The sequence below is a fragment of the Coenobita brevimanus genome, chromosome 84 (genome assembly GCF_032717465.1).
Source record: "Coenobita brevimanus isolate Jiangsu-jjx chromosome 84, ASM3271746v2, whole genome shotgun sequence".
In the NCBI taxonomy this organism is placed as follows: domain Eukaryota; kingdom Metazoa; phylum Arthropoda; class Malacostraca; order Decapoda; family Coenobitidae; genus Coenobita; species Coenobita brevimanus.
This window is the reverse complement of record NC_137037.1, coordinates 40337184-40358239: the sequence shown is the minus strand read 5'-3', so window position 1 is coordinate 40358239 and position 21056 is coordinate 40337184. Positions and strand designations below refer to the sequence as shown.

The following is a 21056-nucleotide window of genomic DNA, read 5'->3' as shown; positions in this document are numbered from 1 at the left end:
GATAAGTAAAGGAAGGTCAAAGTCATTTTATCTTTTTACTCGGTGTAAATATAGGCTAGCCTGCACTCACTCTAATTAGTGCCTTGAACTTCAAGTAAGTGCGGGCCTGGAAAGTGGCCAGAAGGTCCTACCCAGCTACTTTAAACAACTTCAGTTGGTGCTTCAATTACCCGCAAAGATGGTGGGCAATTTCATGAATTTTGATTTGCGTGGCTAGAGTACATACATGTCCTTGCATATCTTGATATCGACCAGCCATATAAGTCACTGAAGTTCAGGCGCCTCAGTGGGGAAGTTGTTCAATCTCTGTTCACTCTCCGGTCCTTTGTTCTGCTGAGTGTAGTGCCAGGTATACGATCTGACTCTCGAACATATAATCAGTTAGCTGTTATGAACATGGTTTATTTTTGTAAAACACTGAACGCAAGGGTGAGTGCGAATCAATTTTCTAGAGGCCAATGAACTCGTGAAACAGCTTTTTTAGTGAGCAGTGAGGGGGGCTAGTGGAGAAGGTGCAGCAGAAACCAACCCACTACCATCCCTCTGGTCAGTACCCAGGAGGTTAAGTCCACACAACCTGCCGAACAAGAAAAAAACAATGAACTTTTGCACACGGCTAAGAATGTTCAGTTAAAATCCTCCACATGATGACGTGGATGCCACCACTAATCTCCCTTGTTGATCCTTCACCTAACAATGTGACTCAGAGCCAAGAACAGTGGCCTGATGTTTCAGCCAATAAATTCTTTATATTTTGTGGCTCTGAACTCATAAAGGGAGATTTTAATCCATTTGATTATTCTTCCTTATTTCATCAAGATCTCGCTAGGGCAATTGATCCTTTATATTGTGAACAAGTGGAGATGTTCAGCATTTGCTGAAACAGAAAACTAAAACTGTTTCAACCATAGGAGATCTAACGATTGTGACATAGCTTCGAGACAATGTAAATGAACTTCTGACAGCAGCTGTGCCCAACCTGTTGCATGCGACGCGTGTCCGCCCATGACCGAGGCGTGGTGCGGGACGTCACTGTGGACGGCGGCCACGCTGCTTTCCCAGTATCGGTCCAGGATGGTGGCGGTGCATTTGATGATGGCGGGACCTCGCCGCAGCAGCCGCGGCCGCAGAGGGAACACCAGACCCAACACAGCCGTCTCCAGCCCACTATTACCCTCCTCCAGGGGCGGGTACCACCGCAGCCACGATGGGTCAGCCTACGTTGTGGAGGGGGTTAGGTCACAACATATTCATGATAAAGCACTAGTTTATTACTCTGAGTACCATCATGGGTTTATTCAGGGAACAGATTAATGAAGACGGATATACAATGGATAAAAAAATGTACAGAGCTTAAGCTCTGTGAATTTACTTCTGCAAGCGATATTGTTAGCTAGTTTATTGATAGAGCATTCATCCCCAAGGATCCTGTAGTTGTAGTTAGTTACTGATGAAAGAAAAGAAATAACACTACAGACTCTGCAGACTATCAGATCAACAGTTCAGTACCCGAGGTCTGCCTCCCGAAGCATGTGTTATGGCTGCGTGTAGGCTGACTGGGATGTTGTTGAGAGAAAAGTCGAGTGCCGTAAAGCTGAATTTAGCCTCCAGAATATCGTTGAAAAAGAAGGCTAATGCTGAATAAGTGAGTGAATCCTAACAGGGATAATGCTTGCACAGTAAGAGAGCTGAGTGTGTAAAACCGGGATATCGCTGATACAGAAGACAAGTGTTGACTGTGCTGTAGATTTGAGTGCGTACTAACCGAGATATCGCTGGCACAGAAGGTTAGTGTTGTAAAACCGGGTGCATACTAACCGGGATATCGTTGATGTAAAAGGTTAGTGTTGCGGGCGGCTGTGATCGCGGTGAGGAGCAGTTGACGCTGACATCCTCTTGAAGCTGGTACCTGGCCTGCACACCAGTCAGCACAGGACGCTCGTCGGGGAGATCTGGCGGGATGGGGGTGGTTGGAAGAGTAACGTCGTTTTAGTCTGTCTTAATTTATGGTATGGTAATTAGTCATGATGTCAGCAGTCAGAGTATATTAACAGTCACGGAATCAGCACTCACCAAGAATACGTAGCCATGGTGTCAGCACTCACCCACAACACTCAGTCATGGTGTCAACACTCACCCACAACGCTCAGTCATGGTGTCAGCACTCACCCACAACACTCAGTCATGGTGTCAACACTCACCCACAACACTCAGTCATGGTGTCAGCACTCACCCACAACACTCAGTCATGGTGTCAGCACTCACCCACAATACTCACTCAAGGTGTCAGCATTCATTCACAACACTTAGTCATGGTGGCAACACACCCACAACACTCAATCACAGTGGCAGCACTCAGTCATGATGATAACATACACTCATCCACAACACTCATTCACAGCGTCAGCACTCACCCACGACCGTCATAGTGGCCACGGCTGACTCAGTGTGGAAGGACGGTGCCTCTGCTGATACCTCGCAGCGGAAGACGCCGGTGGCCCCAAGGGTGACGTCAAGGATCCTGACGCGGCCGCGGCGGGAGGCGGCCACGTCCACCACCAGGGGGCGGCCCCGCACCGGGAACGTCTTCACCGAGGGAGTCTCAGCCGGCGTCCACCGGTAGAACTCCTCCAGACCCAAGTACCACTTGAGGGCGTACACGCGCTCCCGCTGCTGCTCCACGAAGTCGCACTCCAGCCATCCTGCCTCACCCACCACCACAGGGGAGGGAACCACAATGTTGCTGATGAGGAGGCCTCTAACATCATCTGTTGTAGGAAACAATTTCGTAATCATCAATATCAACAGCATTTCTATCATCCTCATCCTTATCATAATCATCATCAACACCCGCCACAGAAGACGGCACCACATGTTGCAGATAATGAGGCCACACGCACCGGCTGTGACATGAGAGTATCAACATCTGATAATAAGTATGCCTTTGCCAAGTTAATTTCGTGCTCCTCTGTGAAAGTTCAGTGACCCAGCACATAAACAATCCCTGCAGTGTTCACATAAGTTATATTATCCCAACTTTAAAAGCTTAAATGATTTTCTTAATCCCTGAGGCTGGGAACGCCATTTAAATCTATTCTTGCTGTCATTAGGTGAATATACTCAGCTTTGGAGAGTTTCCCAAGCAGTCAAAACGTTAATTACAGCTATATAATACCCATCCATTTTGAAAGTTGTCTCCCAGACTATATATAGCTGTCCGTAATTACCCAAAAGGAAAAAAGTCAGAGTAGACAAGATATAAATACATGAACTGAATACACACACACACACACACACACACACACACACACACACACACACACACACACACATAATATATATTGTATACATACAGTATATATATATATATATATAATATATATAGATAGATAGATAGATAGATATTTAATGGCTGGCTAATCTATCAGTTTCTTTAACTCACTGGAGCCCAGTGTCCACAGTATTGGACAGAACTGGGAATTTTCAAACCTTAATAAAGTAGAGAACCCCCGGGTAGGGACCTATGAGCTTCGCGACTATGAGCCGATAGGCGGAGGGCTGTACGCTTAGGACCCTCCCGGAACAGTGCCTCGCCCAGCGGCTCTGGGATCCAATGGGATACATATATATATATATATATATATATATATATATATATATATATATATATATATATATATATATAATTGACTATACTACAGTATTTCTTCCATGTTATGAACAGGAGAAGCGCTGGGTGTAAAACTCAGAAGCTTCCACCCCGCTGTGTACCTAGCCTGTTTGCACGCAGGCTTGTTATCACAGAACTTGTGGAGGCTGGGGAAGGAGCCTGGCAAAAAAAAAATGCACACACACACACACACACACACACACACACACACACACACACACACACACACACACACACACACACACACACAAAGCATAAAGAATGATATCTGCCAGAGACTAAGTTAATAAAGGCTGTATATTACCTCTCCAATTAGGAAAATCTCTCTAACCGAATCAAATCGTTTGTTCACACACACACACACACACACACACACACACACACACACACACACACACACACACACACACACACACACACACACACACACACACACACACACACACACACACACACACACACACACACACACACACACACACACACACACACACACACACACACACACACACACACACACACACACACACACACACACACACACACACACACACACAAGGAAAAATAAACGAGATTCCAATTCAAGATATGATGAGGAAAAGGTGCCTGGGTGTCTTGTATTAATTAAACGAGAGAAAGGAAGGAAAAGAAAGCTGGAAGCTGTATAAGAGAGATAAACTATTTGTTAGTGAAAATCATCTGACCAAAGCAAGAACGAAATCTGGAAGAGGTTGTATTCGGAGGGTTTAATGAATTTGGTCAAGAAATCGTCTGACGGCATGAAGAAGATGACGAGGTAAAAGACAGCATTATTTCAGCTGAATGGATTAAACCGCCTGCCGAAGAATGTAACAAATATATAAGTAACTAAACGTATACAATAAGTAAATAAATAAATAAATAAGCAAATACAACATAAATGGTAACAGGAAAATGTCGCACCATTGGTTTGAGATATATATTTTTTTCAAGTCACAGTAACGACCTCATTGTGTCTTGATCTACAAATTCTGATACCCCCCATATGGAAATTGTGCTTAGTGGGAAGAAACAACAGCTTAGGCCCGACTTATACCTTCTCCAGATACGAGATTCAAGATTCTCCGAAATTGTTCCATCATTATCATTTTTTTTTTTTTTCGCACCTACGGATAAGGGTGAGGCGGAATTCAGAAAACAGTGAAGCAGCAAGTATGAAAACAGAACTATCAGTGGCATTCAAGACACCGAAAACTTGACCCCACCTTACAGGCCTGACCGTTTGCACATATATTTTTTGTTGTTATGATACTATTATTATTATTATTATTATTATTATTATTATTATTATTATTATTATTATTACATAATTATCATTATCATTATAATTATTGATCACCACTTATTACCATGGGTAGAAATTTTTGTTTCCCTTATTATTATTATTATTATTATTATTGTTATTATTATTAATATTCCGACACCTTTTGTCTCCGACTTCCATACCTGTTGACGCTACACAGCACCGTGACCATATTACACTGACCCGGTTTCGGTGGTTTTGACCTTTTCAAGGTCACAGGGCCAGAAATGTCCAAAAATCAGAGTTTTAAACCTCAGTTTACCCCAAATCTGTTATAGATACATGAACATGGAAGGTAATCCAGTGACAAAATTATTTTCCAAACATTTGTATGGATACGGTCATTCATGCCTGATATTGGGCTATTTCAGACACTCCACTTTTCAGCAGTTTTCAATTGCAGTTTCATACAGGAAAAACCAACGCACTTATGAGGCACTTCTTGGCCCTAGAATTTTTGTATGGTGCTGGACCACGTCTACAGTATATGTCTACAGTATATGCTTTTGGGTGGCAGTTTGACCAACGGTTTGAGTTATTACAAAAAACGTAACTTCAGCAATATTCTCATAAGTGATGATCAGTAACTGGCCCTGACAGCTACAGTCTTCTAGTTTATTATTATTATTTATATCATTATTATAATTATTTTTATTATTATTATGATGAGAAACGAGATATCGTTGTTAGAACCTCGTCCTATATCATTACGTGAGATTCAGCCTCTGTGTGTGTGTGTGTGTGTGTGTGTGTGTGTGTGTGTGTGTGTGTGTGTGTGTGTGTGTGTGTGTGTGTGTGTGTGTGTGTGTGTGTGTGTGTGTGTGTGTGTGTGTGTGTTACTCCTCCTTTGATGGACTGGAAAGAAACTTCCCGGGTGAGCTCATCTGGTTAATGGGATGGTGGTCTTCCACCGTTTATACTTTTCCGGCCATGATATTTTGGTGGGTCAGCCCCCCACCAAATTAAAAATAAACAAAAGTAGTGAAAGGAGGACACATAAGGCTTAGATATCTTAGTACATGTCGTACAATCAACTCTCATCCGTAATGCGGTATTTGGGAAGAGTGACTCTCTATGTGATTCTTGGAGGAGGGGGAGGGTCAGCTCAAACAATCAGAAATAGGGGGAAGTAAGCACATAGATCTTAATGAAATCGGCATATGTATAGCAGGAATGGGTATGCGGTTTCCATGCTTTATACAGGAAGGAGCTAAATGTTTGCTTTATTATTGTTATTGTTATAATAATAATAATAATAATAATAATAATAATAATAATAACAACAACAACAACAATAATAATAATAATAACAATAATAATAATAATAATAATAATAATAGTAACAATAATAACAATAATAATAATAATAATAATAATAATGATAATAACAATAATAATAATAATAATAATAATAATAATAATAATAATGATAATAATAATATTAATTATTATTATTATTTATTATTATTATTATTATTATTATTATTGTATATCTCACATATGCACTGTACAATCAAAGACAAATGTCGTGCAGCTGTTTTGTCAGAAGATTAAGTGAAACACGTGAATCATTATGAGAGCTCTACCAGTTACATATTCGTAGTTGCCCATGTGAGTCCTCAAGCTTCATATCTGCTGCTGATGGGATGCAGGTGTGAATGAACCAAGGAAATTCCGAAGCCTTAACATCGACTCACGAAAATTGCTGGGTCATAGGGACGAAAAGTGAACCATGTACGGTAAGGTGTTGTTAGTCTGCTGTTATCTATTATTACATCTTGCCACAAAACGTCGGATGAAGACCTAGTATATATCGTGCTCTGGGGAGGGAAAGCAACATCCAACTACTTGGGAGATGAGAGAGGGCAAGAGCTACCTTCGTTTAGAGGAAGGGAAAGACAAACAAATGGTGCATACATTTGGCGTAAGCGGAACCGTAGAAGTGTGGATTAGGCACAACGGTAAACGGTTAACATTCAGGTCGCCTCGTGTTAACACAGGAAATATCACAACGATGGAAGGCAGCACCTGCAACCAGTGTATAAGCCATAAGAGACGAATTGAACCGAGAATGAACTAACGAACAGCTGCGCATAAGCTTTTGTCTTCTGGGTTATGTGTTCAAGCATCAGCCTATGGGAATACTTTCGCCACTTATAACTAAACATCCGATTATCATTAAACTCTTGCCGTGAATATATCCTCATATGTAAAAGAGTCTGGACAATTTTGTTTCTTAACACTATCAGATAATGACATTCACAGCTCATGATTATCAACTTGAGCTACGAAGAAGTTAAATGCATAAAGGACGACTAATTTTAAGACAGTTCTTTAGCTGATTGAATTGCAGTGTTGCTGACATGACAGTAAAAGGAGAGAGAGAGAGATGAGAAATGGTTCACATATATCAGTTAAAAGCAGCACTCGGAAAAGCACAATATACGAGTATAGAAATGTTTCGCTTCGTTACATGTGTTCCACAAATTCGTCAGCTGGAGCAAATGGCATCTCCTGTCAGTGCTACCAATCGTCCGCATGTCACAAAACAGACAGCACCAAACCTTGAGCCTTTCAGCAGATATTTTCTCCAAAGTCCACGACACTAGCCTACTTTTGCCTTTGTTCATATATCAGTAGTGGTATCGTGTAGCCACCATCTTCCACTCACTTGATGTAGAGCTGCCTACATCTATAGGTGACTCTACTTTGAGTGACAAGCCTTATGGTTTCCTGTAACCCATGAGACCATTTACAGGGCTGGGTAGTAACCATACATCCAAATAACAGGGTGATGTGGATCTTACTTACTATGGCGTCCTTGTTAACTGGGAGGAGAAACGAAAATGTGGTGCCCATCCAGAGACCAAACCTCTAAACTCTTCCTCGCCCCTCGCTGTGGCGGTGCTCTGTCCACCGCAGGGGTTCATCGCTTCACTGTAAGGGGCAGCCCTGCGGGGGCAATAATTGTTTGTCTGCATTTGATGGGTCTTCTCTGCCAGACAGACTGGGATTACTCTGCTACTACATAGGTTTGTCAGTCTATCCGGTTATCAAAAAAAAAAAAAAAAAAAAAAAAAGGGTTACGCAGCACTTATGATGTCTTCTCAATCAAGGTAAAGAGAAGAGTATACTGAGAGGTAAGTACAGCACCCCCGAGCCGCGCAGATTCTGTGACGTCAAAGTTAATAAGAGAGAGAGAGAGAGAGAGAGAGAGAGAGAGAGAGAGGTGGGGGTGGTGGAAGAAAACGGGAGCTTGACAGAAAACCATCTGTATGTATGGTATGCTTTTGTATTATGAATGTTCATACAAGTCGCTACTCAACACACTCACACAGGAATGGAACTTACTTGTTAAACTCGGTAGTTGAAGAGTAGGCACTGCTCCTTTCTTGAATTTCCTTTGTCCAGGAGGCACTGGTAAACCAAGCAATTCATACTTAAGGTTGCGTTCAAAGGCAGTACTCTCAAAATGACCGCTGCATACAAAACCAGATGACCGATTTTTCTTTGTGTCACATAATTCAATCCATTTTTTTCTAAGTTCTTCATCTTTCGGCAGTGCATGAAAATGTATTCTATTGTCACCTTTCACATGAATGGATTTGCATCCACGAACTATACAAATTGTTGGCATGTTCACAAAATTATCTGTATTGCCATAGCCACCCCTAAAAACAGAAAACGGAGTACCTATTCACTGGCAGGTGTGTGTGTGACTGGCGTGTGTTGAGCAGGATGAGCTGCAGTCTGTATTAACTATGACGTCATGCGCAGACCGAGACGTATTTTAGCTCCCCCTCACCCCCCCATGAAACTACCTTTCATTCTTTTTACCTTGTTCTCAATAAACCCGTTTTCCTGGACTCGGCCAGTGAGCAATATACACATTTTGAAGAGGCTATAAAAAACATCCGAGCACAGGGTTCCAGGAATAATTAGACGTCAGAGTGATTTTTACCTGGAGCTTAAATACGGGGAATCTGCGACCACTCAAGTTCAGCTTTAATTGATCCACGATGACAGACTGAAATTATGATACATCATATTAAAATATTAATTGAGATGCTCTCTCTCTCTCTCTCTCTGCCACGTGTAATCCTAGTGGTTGTTTCCGATATACCAATAAGCCGTTGTGTTGTCCGACTTTTTCTCTTCCCTTGCATTTTACTCCTATTATCCCAGTGTTTATGAAGTTTCGTTAGAGAGAAGGCCTAAATCATCGTTACGGTCAGGAATTATTCATTTTTCTTTCAACTAAAAATTTTTCCAGGAGAAGCCGATTGCACGAAACTATTATTCATGCAATCACTAACGTACCCAATGATCTAGCGTAGGAAAATCAACTGGTAATAAAGAGATTAATAAAGGAAATATCTAACCTTTTTGGTACACAAGGTCTCTCACAAACTAAATAACATCGTCTAAAGATAGCAAGAATAAAACAAAAGCAACGTCTCTTTGATGATGTGGTTAAGCATTTCAACCTGAGGGCGTCATTGTTTCCAGTCTCTCCCGGCGATAGCGCTCGAGTTAGGGAAGAACTCTTGTACTGAATGGGTTAGTAGAAGCCATACCTAATTCCTTTGGCTTGACAAGTCTCCCAAGACCTAAGTATACTCGTCTGGAGATATAAGCATGAATGTTATAATAGTAATAAGAGTAATAATAATAATAATAATAATAATAATAGTTATAATAATAATAATAATAATAATAATAATAAAAGATGTCTTCGTAATAAAAGTATCCTTCTTCCATTCTTCCCACCCTCCAGAGAAAGATCTCTCGTACAGTGGAAGGGTGAGGAATAAACTCATTTCATTCCTTCAGCACAATGACGTCTCTCTCTCTCTCTCTCTCTCTCTCTCTCTCTCTCTCTCTCTCTCTCTCTTCAATTTATTGGATACTTCTCCTATGAAGCTGTTACAGAAGACTCCAAAGGTCGCATTCTCGTTAGTTTTCAAGGTTTTCTAGCAACACATACTTAGTGATTTATTTCGTCTTAAACACACCAGTATTACAAGGTATGTTTTTTGTCTTTGTATTGTCTGAAAAAACACTTTGAATTCAATTACTTTATTTTTGCCGTCTCCAGGTGTAATCAGAATAGGGGAGAATTTTCAAACTAGGGAGGTTATTTTATCGCCATCTTTTACCCTTCTACAACCCCAGGTTTTTCTAGAGCTAAATAAATTATCTGAGGGTAGCAGAAGCAAGTAAATATAACACGTTATAGGACTGAAGAGACTAACTCGCTATATGCTGAGGTTATCTGGTGAAAAGAAGGTGCTGCAAACCCCCCTGCCTAACAATACTGTGGTTCCAAATTTTTTTTTTTTTTTTTTTTTTTTTTTTTTTTATGTGTCCGACTCTAAATGCACAACTACTACTGTTTTAACACGACGCATAAGATTTGGGGTGGATTATATTATTCACTTTTCTGGTGGTAGGTGGTGGCGACCATTATCCATTCACTTGATGTAGTGGTGCCTACTTCATCCTTATCATTCTGTGTCAGCCCTCCTCTCTTCCCACTTTTCCCTTTCCCTCCTGTCATTTATTTATTACTCTGCTTTCCACTTCAGGTGACTCGGCACTGAATGACAAGTCTAATGGTTTTCTGTTACCCACAAAACCATTTTTAACCATGGGTGGTAACCATATAGCCAGATCACTGGATGATATGGAGCCTGCTATGGTGACCCAGTTAACTGGGTAGAGAGACTACTATACTATACTACTATATACCTAGGCTGCTTCCCCCAAGGAGAGGGAGGTACCCGAGACAGGACGACACACTCCTCATTTACTCATCCATTCAAACACATTCATTCGCATCTTAGCCCCAAAGGGGAGAACGGACAGATCCTCACCGCACCACACCGCACAAGGGTCAACTGCTCAATGCAATCAGTGACATCCGCAGCAGGGCCCGACAGCAGAACTGGTTTACCCCTGCCACATCATAACAGACCCAACCCCTTACCCGCACAAATATGATATCCACTAGGGAACCAAGCCTCCACAATTTTCCCGGGCCTCGCTGTGGCAAGGCGCTGTCAACCGCAGAGGGACATCAGATCACTGCACAGGACGGCCCTGCAGGTGTAGTTGCTTGCCTGTGGTTGATGGGGCTGCTCAGCCAGACAGACTGGGGTTAATCAACAACAACGTCAATAACTCAGTTCATTGGGTAATAACGTACAACGTTTTTCCACTGATGGTTAATGTATCTTTTACTGCAGTTATCAGTTGAATCTTTGAGGCAGGATATAATTTTGAATACTTGTACAAAAGTGCATTTTTCTACTGTTTCTGCTCTTTTTGAGTCTTCTGGAAATATAAAAAAAAAAAATGGTAACCTTTGCTAAAGTTTGACATGGTACTCGAGAAGAATGTCACGATACATGTTTCAGTTTTTCTTAGGCCTAGTCCAAAACTAGTCCCCTCCATCGTGAGATACATGAAATTAGCTGCAAAAGGGCGAAATTTTGGATTAAATGTGAACGAACTATAGGGGAGTAGGCTGGTTATCATACCAGTAAGCCCTCTACTTCGATGATGACTTTTGTCTCATATGCTTGCTGTCACCGGAGAATTTTAGTCTCTCACTGAAGGAAGCAGAAGCGATGTCCATTAACTTCTATAGCATGATGACGAATTATCTGTTTCAGTAACCATCTAACCAAACCATGCGTGCCCCCTACGTGTCAACAAGTGGGTTGGTGAAGGGTTAGTGCCCCTCCCTGTAAAACAAATAACTCAGAGTCAAATGGCCACCCCTTACGGGATTATGGCGTCTGGCAATAGATAGATAGATAGATTATAATTAGTTTAGGGAAGACGCCTCGTAATGATGGGGTTAAGTGCTCTGAGCTACGGTACCCCACCCTCACTCGCCTACATCTCTGAAGGGGTAAATATGGAGTTGGCAGTTTATTTCGTTGCTAAATTGCACTGCTGTTCTGTTCTTGTCCCTTTAATTTATTGCTTCTACACACGGACGATTTTAATTAAGAATATATGAGACATCGTAGTGTGGGGATTAGAAACAAATTACTTTATTCCTTCCACATCCCTAAGGTGAATCTGGTGGTAGCATGAAAAAAAAAAAAAAATCATGATGGTAAACATATTAAGCCTAGTGGTTCATGTCTTGTGTGGATGTCTGGAAATATGGCGAAGAAAGATTCACTCAACCATGGTCTTGCTTCCTAAAAAAAAAAGAAAAGAAAAAAAAATCAACATTGTTCACTTCTGCTTCTCTTCACTCGACGTCTTTCCCTGTTATCAGCATTCTCAGGCAGCGGCAGACACGGAGAGAGAAGAGAGAAGAGAGAGAGAGAGAGAGAGAGAGAGAGAGAGAGAGAGAGAGAGAGAGAGAGAGAGAGAGAGAGAGAGAGAGAGAGGAGCGCAGCATTTTTCTATCAATAACTTCGACATCTCTGGTTCAAAAGCCGGTGATTCGCCTTTCAATTTCTTGAAAGGAAATTCTGCAAGAGTGGATGTGAGGCGAATCCAGCTAAGAATTTAACCCCTTCAACACGGTTACTTTTAATTCCTTCACCTGCTAGACAGTTTTACTTGCTTTACGGAGAGAACTCGTAGAAAAGAAAACAGAAGTAGTATCGATATATAAAGGTAAAAAATTGGAAGTCATCTCGATAAAAATGAGCTCTACCTTGACTCCTACAGTACGATGTTGATTTTTTTCCTTACACTGATAAATGGTACTTGCCTTTTGGGAGAAGTGTTCTGTCAATGTTTTCTATATTATTGCACTGCTGCATCTGTATGAGGGAGTCTGCATGCCCGTCTGTCTTTCACTAATGATTTCCGGACGCGAGATGGCTCACTGCTGTAGACTTTAGCGAAGCCACACCTCACCGGACCACACCACACCACACCACACCACGCCACAAATCATGCATTTCTCTCACGCCATATCATGTAAAATTGCACTTCCATACAACTCCACACCAAGGGCATTAGCTGATGGGCCCTGAAACTTCTGCATCTAGTACTTTTTACTTGCTTATATTACTCTTGCTATTCCCAAACGATATTATTAAAGTAAAGAGAGGGAATGGGTTAAAGTCACTCTCCATAAATAAACTGGAAATATATTAAGGAGATTTTTACTGATTAATTTTTTTTTTTCATCTACCTGATTAATTTATACAGGTACGTACGAGGCATCTTGATGTGATGGAGATGGAAACATTCTTCAGTGGGCACTTTCCATCAACCTTTTCAGTATGATGACGTCCTTTTTGTATTATCGTTGCTACCATCAGATGCATAGATTCAGTTTAGAGGTAACTTCTCATAATGATTAAGCAGTCAATAAAAATGTGTTTAAGCAGTTTCCATCGGCGTCTTCAGGACAATAGCATTTTATTCAGTTGCATTTCTACTACTCTACGACTTTTTTATCCCTACCTTTGTAAGCCCACGCTGGGATAGAGTTGGAGACAAATTTCAGTATACACACGTTTCATTATTATTATTATTACAGTATTATTATTTTTCATGATGTCCTTTATATTCTATACTTGTTACCATCAGAAGCCTTTGCTTAGCACAGGAAAAAACCTGACTTAGTAATGGGGTTAGAAACACCTTCCAGGAACCCTTTCAGTGCAATGGCGTCATTTATTTTGCTTGATGTCCCACTATGATTTTACTTAGCTGACAGGGAGGGGTTAACCTCTTCCCGACGATGCCGTCTTTTGGTTCTAATTCGTACTACCTACAAACGAATGTATTCAGCTTAGGACAAATTTTTCTAACTGGATAGCTACATACGGAATTCATTAACTCCTTTCATACGCCAGACTTTTCCCAAGTTGAATCAAACTGCATGGACGTAGCAAAAGTAACGCAGTATTGAAATCCTTGGGTTGAATAGGTTACGGAAGAGAAAAGGGCGATTGTCATTTAACTGGGGCTCTCAGTGATACAGTCGGAGTCCCCTGCCTTCTCTTATCTCTCGAACTGGACTGACTCGTCCCATTATTTTCTTACTTTTAAGATCCTTTGTATTTTTCTTCTGTCCAGAGGCTTCTCTGGCAACCGTCGTCTTTCTTAACTCCTGTCTGCATGATTATTGTCTTCTTATTCTATTGTCTTTCACATTGCTTTTTTTTTTTTTTTTTTTTTTTTCCCACACATTCCCCCCCCCCTTTTTTTTTTCGTGCTTCTTCGTCAGACTTCTTCCCTGGCAAAATCCCTCTCTCATTAAGGGCTGAAGGTACTCAGTTAGCCGACTGCTATGAATGATTAAGAAGTGCAGCTGTCTGCTGCTTTGTATTCTTTAATAATGATTCCCGGAAAAGTAGTTTAACAATTCATCAGAATACTATCAGAAGACTATTGAAGAAGGAAATAAAATCTTGTTTTCAATCTGTATTTATATATATATATATATATATATATATATATATATATATATATATATATATATATATATATATTGTTACATAGCCTATGATTTCATCATCCTTTGTGTAATTTTTAACGCACAGTGTGCTGCATGTTTGATCACGAGCGTGTTCTGCCTCAGTCCCCCCCTTCTACCGTTATAGTAGAGTAAGTCGTTCTCTCTGTTATACTTTGCGGGATTTTCATCTCTTTGTCCCCGTGGCTTCATTTGCGCGTCCTTCTTACAAGTTGTATCAGGCTCTGCTGGCCCCTATATAATGAGCTCAATCTCTGCATCATTGCCACTTAGATCTGCTCCTCATTTTGTTCACATCTCTGTCCTCCCCTGTACAGATATTATTATTGTGAGTGCTCAAGAAATCTCCAAACATCTAGCAGCTGTGTGTAATTTGAGTATAACTGTTGCATTTTGTTCTTGTACTGTATAGCATAAGTTTAATTTGTAGGCCTAATGAAGTTTTTGTAATTTGTGTAGGGTTCTTTGTCAGACATTTTTGATAATAGTTTGTATCTGTAATAATTTATCTGGCATTCACTGAGTATTATCTGGTATCTCATTTTATCAGGGCTGACTTAGATAAATTTACTCTTGCTAATTTCGTGTTAATAGAGGCTATTGCAGTTAACCATATATTTAACCTGTTTATTTGCCATTACATTATCCTTATGAGTCCTGAATGTTTTGTTGTTAGTTTAAGCATTAAACTTTAACTTGTAATTTTACCTAACTCTTTTGTTTTGAACCTGGAACTTTACGGGACAGTAGTGACTCTTCGTATTCTCACTTAAAGTGTACATTATCTTTCTCTGTTCCGTAACATAAATTTGGCGACCTCATATCAGGATATTCAGGATATTATCATAAGGATATTGTTTGATATTTTGTGACTGTGATATATTCATGATGGCTACTATTTCTACACTTGATGAAGCCAAAGATTTTTTGTCAAATGTGCAAACAGTGTGTGATATAGAAAACAGAACAAAGAATGAACTTAAGCTTGTTGCTCAACAATTGGGAATTGCTGTTCGCTCTCATCATTCTAAAGATCAAATTGTTGACATGATTAATGAAAGCTTGTTTAATGTAACTCCTCCAAATGAGCAAACGCAGATTGAATTAGCTAAGTTACAGCTAGCCCTGCAGGAGGCCCGTGCTAGGGAGGCTGAGGCACAAGTTGAAATTGCTAGGATTCAGGCAGACCATGAGTATCGCATGAAACAAGGTGGAACTGGATCATCTAGTTCTGATGATTTTGATGTGGCTAAAAATGTTAAACTTGTCCCTCCTTTTAATGAATTTGATTTAACAAAGTATTTTCAGTTGTTTGAGAGGGTAGCTACAGGTTTTAATTGGCCTAAGGAGTATTGGACAGTACTCCTTCAAACTGTTCTCACCGGTAAAGCTCAAGTAACTTATGCATCTTTGCCTCAGGATCAGTCTGATAATTATGATGTAGTTATGAGCTTGATTCTTAAGGCCTATGAGCTTGTTCCTGAAGCTTATAGAGTAAAATTTAGGACAACTTACAAGCAAGATAAGCAATCCCATGTTGAGTATGCAAAAATCAAAGAAGATTTGTTAGAGCAGTGGTTAAATTCTAAGAATGTGGATTCTGATTTTGGTAAATTTAAGCAGATGATTTTGCTGGAGGACTTCAAAAGGTGTATTAGTAAAGATGTAAGCCTATATCTTGATGAGAAAAGAATAGATAATTTGTCTGATGCTGCAGTTTTAGCTGATGAATATGTTCTCACTCACAAGAGATATTCTAAAGAAAAAGGGAAAGCTGAGAGTAAGTACGTTGCCTCTACTCAGAGTACAGGTAACAGGAAAGAGAACAAAGATGATGTTTCTCAGGAAGTAAATACCAGCTTCACCTCTAGATTTCAGAAAAGTAAATGTACTTATTGTAGTAAGCTTGGTCATACTACGGAGAGATGTTTCAGGAGACAGCGTGATGTGAACAAAAAGGAGTCTTTAAATATTCAGTCAATTGGTCTAGTGTCCACTTGAGAGTTCCCAGAATTCTTTAACTGAGTTAGCTGAACCTGCTTTGAGGGGTAACTTAAATTCTCATGATGGAGCTCCTCTTTGAGCAGTAACGTGGGTGACACTCTCAAGAGTTCATGTGCTAATTTCCTGTCTGATGGTTTTGTCAGTCCTCTGGACAGTAATGACAGGAAATCAGTTAAAATATATCGTGATACAGGTGCTTGCCAATCCCTTATGCTGACCAGTGTTCTAGGCTCTAATGTTAATTCCTCTGATGAAACTGTAATCTTACAAGGTGTAGGGAATAATTACTTTCTCTGTCCCTCTGTGCAGAGTGAATTTAGAGTCTGGTTTTGTTAATGGTTCCGTTATGGTTGGGTTGGTTGAGACACTCCCAATGTCAGGTGTAACTTTCTTACTTGGAAATGATATTGGTGGAAGTCAAGTGTGTCCAGCTCCTCAGTTGTCTAGTGAGCCAGTGGCTGTGTCCCAGGATTGTGATGTCCCTGATGTGTTCCCTGCATGTGCTGTCACTAGGGCTAAGTCTAAAGTTACTGGTGATTTAGAGGATAATGATGATGATGATGTTATCCTAGCTGACACTTTTCTTGCTAATTTGGACCACTCACCAGATGAGGCAGTACCCCGTAGTGTTGATAATTTGTCTCGTCAAGAGTTGGTTGAGTTGCAGGTTGCTGACCCTGAGTTGAAAGGTCTAGCTAACTCTGCTTACAGTGAAGAAGAGTCAGCCGGTGCTTCTACTTGTTATTATGTAAAGTCAGGAGTACTTATGAGGAAGTGGAGACCCCAACAGCATCAGCCGACTGTGAATGGGAGGTTGTACATCAAGTTGTCATCCCTCGTGTTTGTAGGCAGGATATCATTCGAGTGGCTCATGATTCCAGTTTGGCAGGACACCTTGGAGTGAGGAAGACTGTGGCACGCATTTTGAAACACTTCTACTGGCCAGGTATCTTCAGGGATGTTTCCTGGTATTGTAAGTCTTGTCACACCTGTCAAGTTGTGGGGAAGTGTAATCAGACCGAAAAGGTTGCACCTCTAGTTCCCATTCCTCCTTTTGAGGCGCCTTTCACCCGTGTGTTGGTGGATATTGTGGGCCCTCTTCCTAAGACTTCTTCAGGATTTTCTTATGTGTTGACCCTGATTGATATGGCTACTCGTTATCCTGAAGCCATTCCACTTAGAAATATCTCAGCAAAGAACGTGGTTAAGGAAATGCTAGGGTTCTTCACAAAGTTTGGTCTGCCCAAGGAGGTACAGTCAGACCGGGGAAGTAATTTCATGTCGAATGTTTTCAAGCAGTCTCTGAAAGAGTTGGGCATCACCCAGATCACGTCTTCAGCTTACCATCCCCAGACCCAAGGAGCGTTGGAGAGATATCATCAAACACTCAAATCGATGCTCAAGAAATACTGTTTGGAACATCAGAAAGACTGGGATAAAGGTCTTCCATTCGTTGTGTTTGCCGCAAGAGAATCTCCAAATGAATCACTGGGCTTCTCACCTTTTGAACTACTGTTTGGCCATGAAGTAAGAGGACCCCATAAGTTACTCAAGGAATGCTGGCTGTCGGAGGAAGATGACGTCAACCTGCTGGAGTATGTGATGAAGTTCAAAGAACGGCTGTCCACTGCTTTACAGCTGGCGAGAGAGAATTTAGGAGCTGCTCAGGAGAAGATGAAGACTTGGTATGATAAGAAGTCCAGGTTACGCCACTTTCAGCCAGGAGATCAGGTTTTGATTCTGCTACCAGTTCATGGGCAACCTCTTCAAGCCAAGTTTAGTGGTCCTTATTTCGTGGAGAAGAAACTCAGTGATGTCAACTATGTCATCGCCACACCAGATCGTAGAAAGAGCAAGCAACTATGTCACATCAACATGCTAAAGTTATATCACAGGCGGGACGAAAATAATCCAGTCTGCACTGTAGCTGTTCCACCTGAGTCTGCAAGTGAAGCTCTCCCATGCAGTATGAGCCTGAGTGATAGTTTGGGGAAGAATCCTGATATCATGAATGATCTCCAGACTAAGCTTTCTCATCTACCTCCCAAGGAAAGGCAGGAGTTTTCGGCATTACTGCAGGAGTACCCGCAAGTGTTCCGTGCCACTCCAGGAAGAACCACTGTGTTGATGCATGATGTCGATGTTGGAGACGCAAAGCCAATTAAATTGCCTCCTTACCTTGTGAACCCAGTGAAAGTTCCTCTCATCCAGAAGGAGCTTGGCTACCTGTTGGACCACAAGATGATTGAGCCCTGTCAGAGCGAGTGGAGTTCTCCTGTCACTCTAGTCCCTAAGCCAGGTGGGTCACAGAGGCTTTGCATTGACTACAGACGTGTTAATCAGATAACCAAAACAGACACTTACCCTCTCCCTCGTGTGGAAGATTGCATAGACAAGATCGGAAAGGCTAGGTACATAAGTAAGTTTGATTTGTTAAAGGGATACTGGCAAGTACCTATGACTGAACGTGCTAGGGAGATCTCATGTTTTGTAACATTAGGAAAGACATTTGCATGTTCTGTAATGCCATGTACAGATTGTTTTAGAGTAATAAGAAATTTCCTTTGTAAATTTCTTTTTTCTTTGTGGGGAGGTGTTACATAGCCTATGATTTCATCATCCTTTGTGTAATTTTTAACGCACAGTGTGCTGCATGTTTGATCACGAGCGTGTTCTGCCTCAGTCCCCCCCTTCTACCGTTATAGTAGAGTAAATCGTTCTCTCTGTTATACTTTGCGGGATTTTCATCTCTTTGTCCCCGTGGCTTCATTTGCGTGTCCTTCTTACAAGTTGTATCAGGCTCTGCTGGCCCCTATATAATGAGCTCAATCTCTGCATCATTGCCACTTAGATCTGCTCCTCATTTTGTTCACATCTCTGTCCTCCCCTGTACAGATATTATTATTGTGAGTGCTCAAGAAATCTCCAAACATCTAGCAGCTGTGTGTAATTTGAGTATAACTGTTGCATTTTGTTCTTGTACTGTATAGCATAAGTTTAATTTGTAGGCCTAATGAAGTTTTTGTAATTTGTGTAGGGTTCTTTGTCAGACATTTTTGATAATAGTTTGTATCTGTAATAATTTATCTGGCATTCACTGAGTATTATCTGGTATCTCATTTTATCAGGGCTGACTTAGATAAATTTACTCTTGCTAATTTCGTGTTAATAGAGGCTATTGCAGTTAACCATATATTTAACCTGTTTATTTGCCATTACATTATCCTTATGAGTCCTGAATGTTTTGTTGTTAGTTTAAGCATTAAACTTTAACTTGTAATTTTACCTAACTCTTTTGTTTTGAACCTGGAACTTTACGGGACAGTAGTGACTCTTCGTATTCTCACTTAAAGTGTACATTATCTTTCTCTGTTCCGTAACAATATATATATATATATATATATATATATATATATATATATAGAGAGAGAGAGAGAGAGAGAGAGAGAGAGAGAGAGAGAGAGACGCAGTTTCCTTCATAAAAATTACATACCTTGCAAGAAATAAGAAATACTGTATATAAAATAGTAAAAAAAATCCTCAAAAAATCAACATACAATGCCAAACATCAGGTAATTGCCAGAGGGTGCCGCAGTCATTTCGCGTGATTTCTTTAAAGCATTTTTAAAATTCCGAGTTTTTCCTGGTCTGTACCTCCATGAAGCCCTTTAGCTGTAATACTCATCATTTCGCTCTCTATTTTTATCACCGTACCCTTCAGCTCTTTCTTCATTTCCATAATTTGTTATTTCCTCCTGATTTTTGTTCCTCGATTTTCTTTTTAACGCTCCTTGCAGTACCGGTTTTCACAAGTTTTTTTTTTTTCAAATTTTCGCTTTCTCACTTTTCTTCTTCTTTGACTCCCTTTTTCTTTCAAAGCCTCCTTCCTCTCACTTCCATCCTAGGTATACTTCTTCCCTGTTTCAAGTCTTACCCTCAATAGCTTTCTTCTTTATTTTCGTTTTTATCTTTTCTGACCTTTTTTTTTTTTGCCGCCGCGGCCTTCTTCGATTTAATCCTTTCCATGACATCGTTGCCTTCGTTTAGCTCTTATCTTCATTTTTTTTCTTCACATTCGCTTATTGTAATTTATTTTGTTTTTATCGTGTTTTTTTTACCTCTCTTCTTACAATTTTCTTTTCACTTTCTAAACTAGCACTTTCATTTTTTTTCTCTTTACCCCCACCACTAGCCTCTTTCTTTCAACCCCTCACCTTTCACTCACTCTGACCTGCATGTTTTTCTTTACGTCACTTCCTCAGTATTTTTCTTTCTTTGCTTCTCCACTCTCTCTCTCTCTCTCTCTCTCTCTCTCTCTCTCTCTCTCTCTCGTCACTGTCCTCATCTCACCACTCTCTCGCTTTCCTCTCATAAACTTTGTCCCTTCTCAAATTGATTACCCCATCCAAACCACACACCTCACCTCTCTCTCTCTCTCTCTCTCTCTCTCTCTCACACACACACACACACACACACACACACACACACACACACACACACACACACACACACACACACACACACACACTTGCACGCACGCACGCACGCACGCGCGCTTCTCACCCCCTGCACATCTC

General features: G+C 40.8%; 1 protein-coding gene across 1 annotated transcript in view; it reads right to left on the bottom strand.

Annotated features, from left to right (window-relative positions):
* Nucleotides 1-264: 264 nt before the first annotated feature.
* Nucleotides 265-21056, bottom strand: part of LOC145410139 (uncharacterized) — a 42874-nt gene continuing 22082 nt past the window's right edge. Inside the window, exons 2-5 of the mRNA XM_080280337.1 lie at nt 2415-2768; nt 1819-1952; nt 922-1217; nt 265-358 (exon numbers count right to left, since the gene is read on the bottom strand). Coding sequence (XP_080136463.1) covers nt 265-358; nt 922-1217; nt 1819-1952; nt 2415-2768 — 878 coding nt within the window. The remainder of the gene's footprint in view (nt 359-921; nt 1218-1818; nt 1953-2414; nt 2769-21056) is intronic.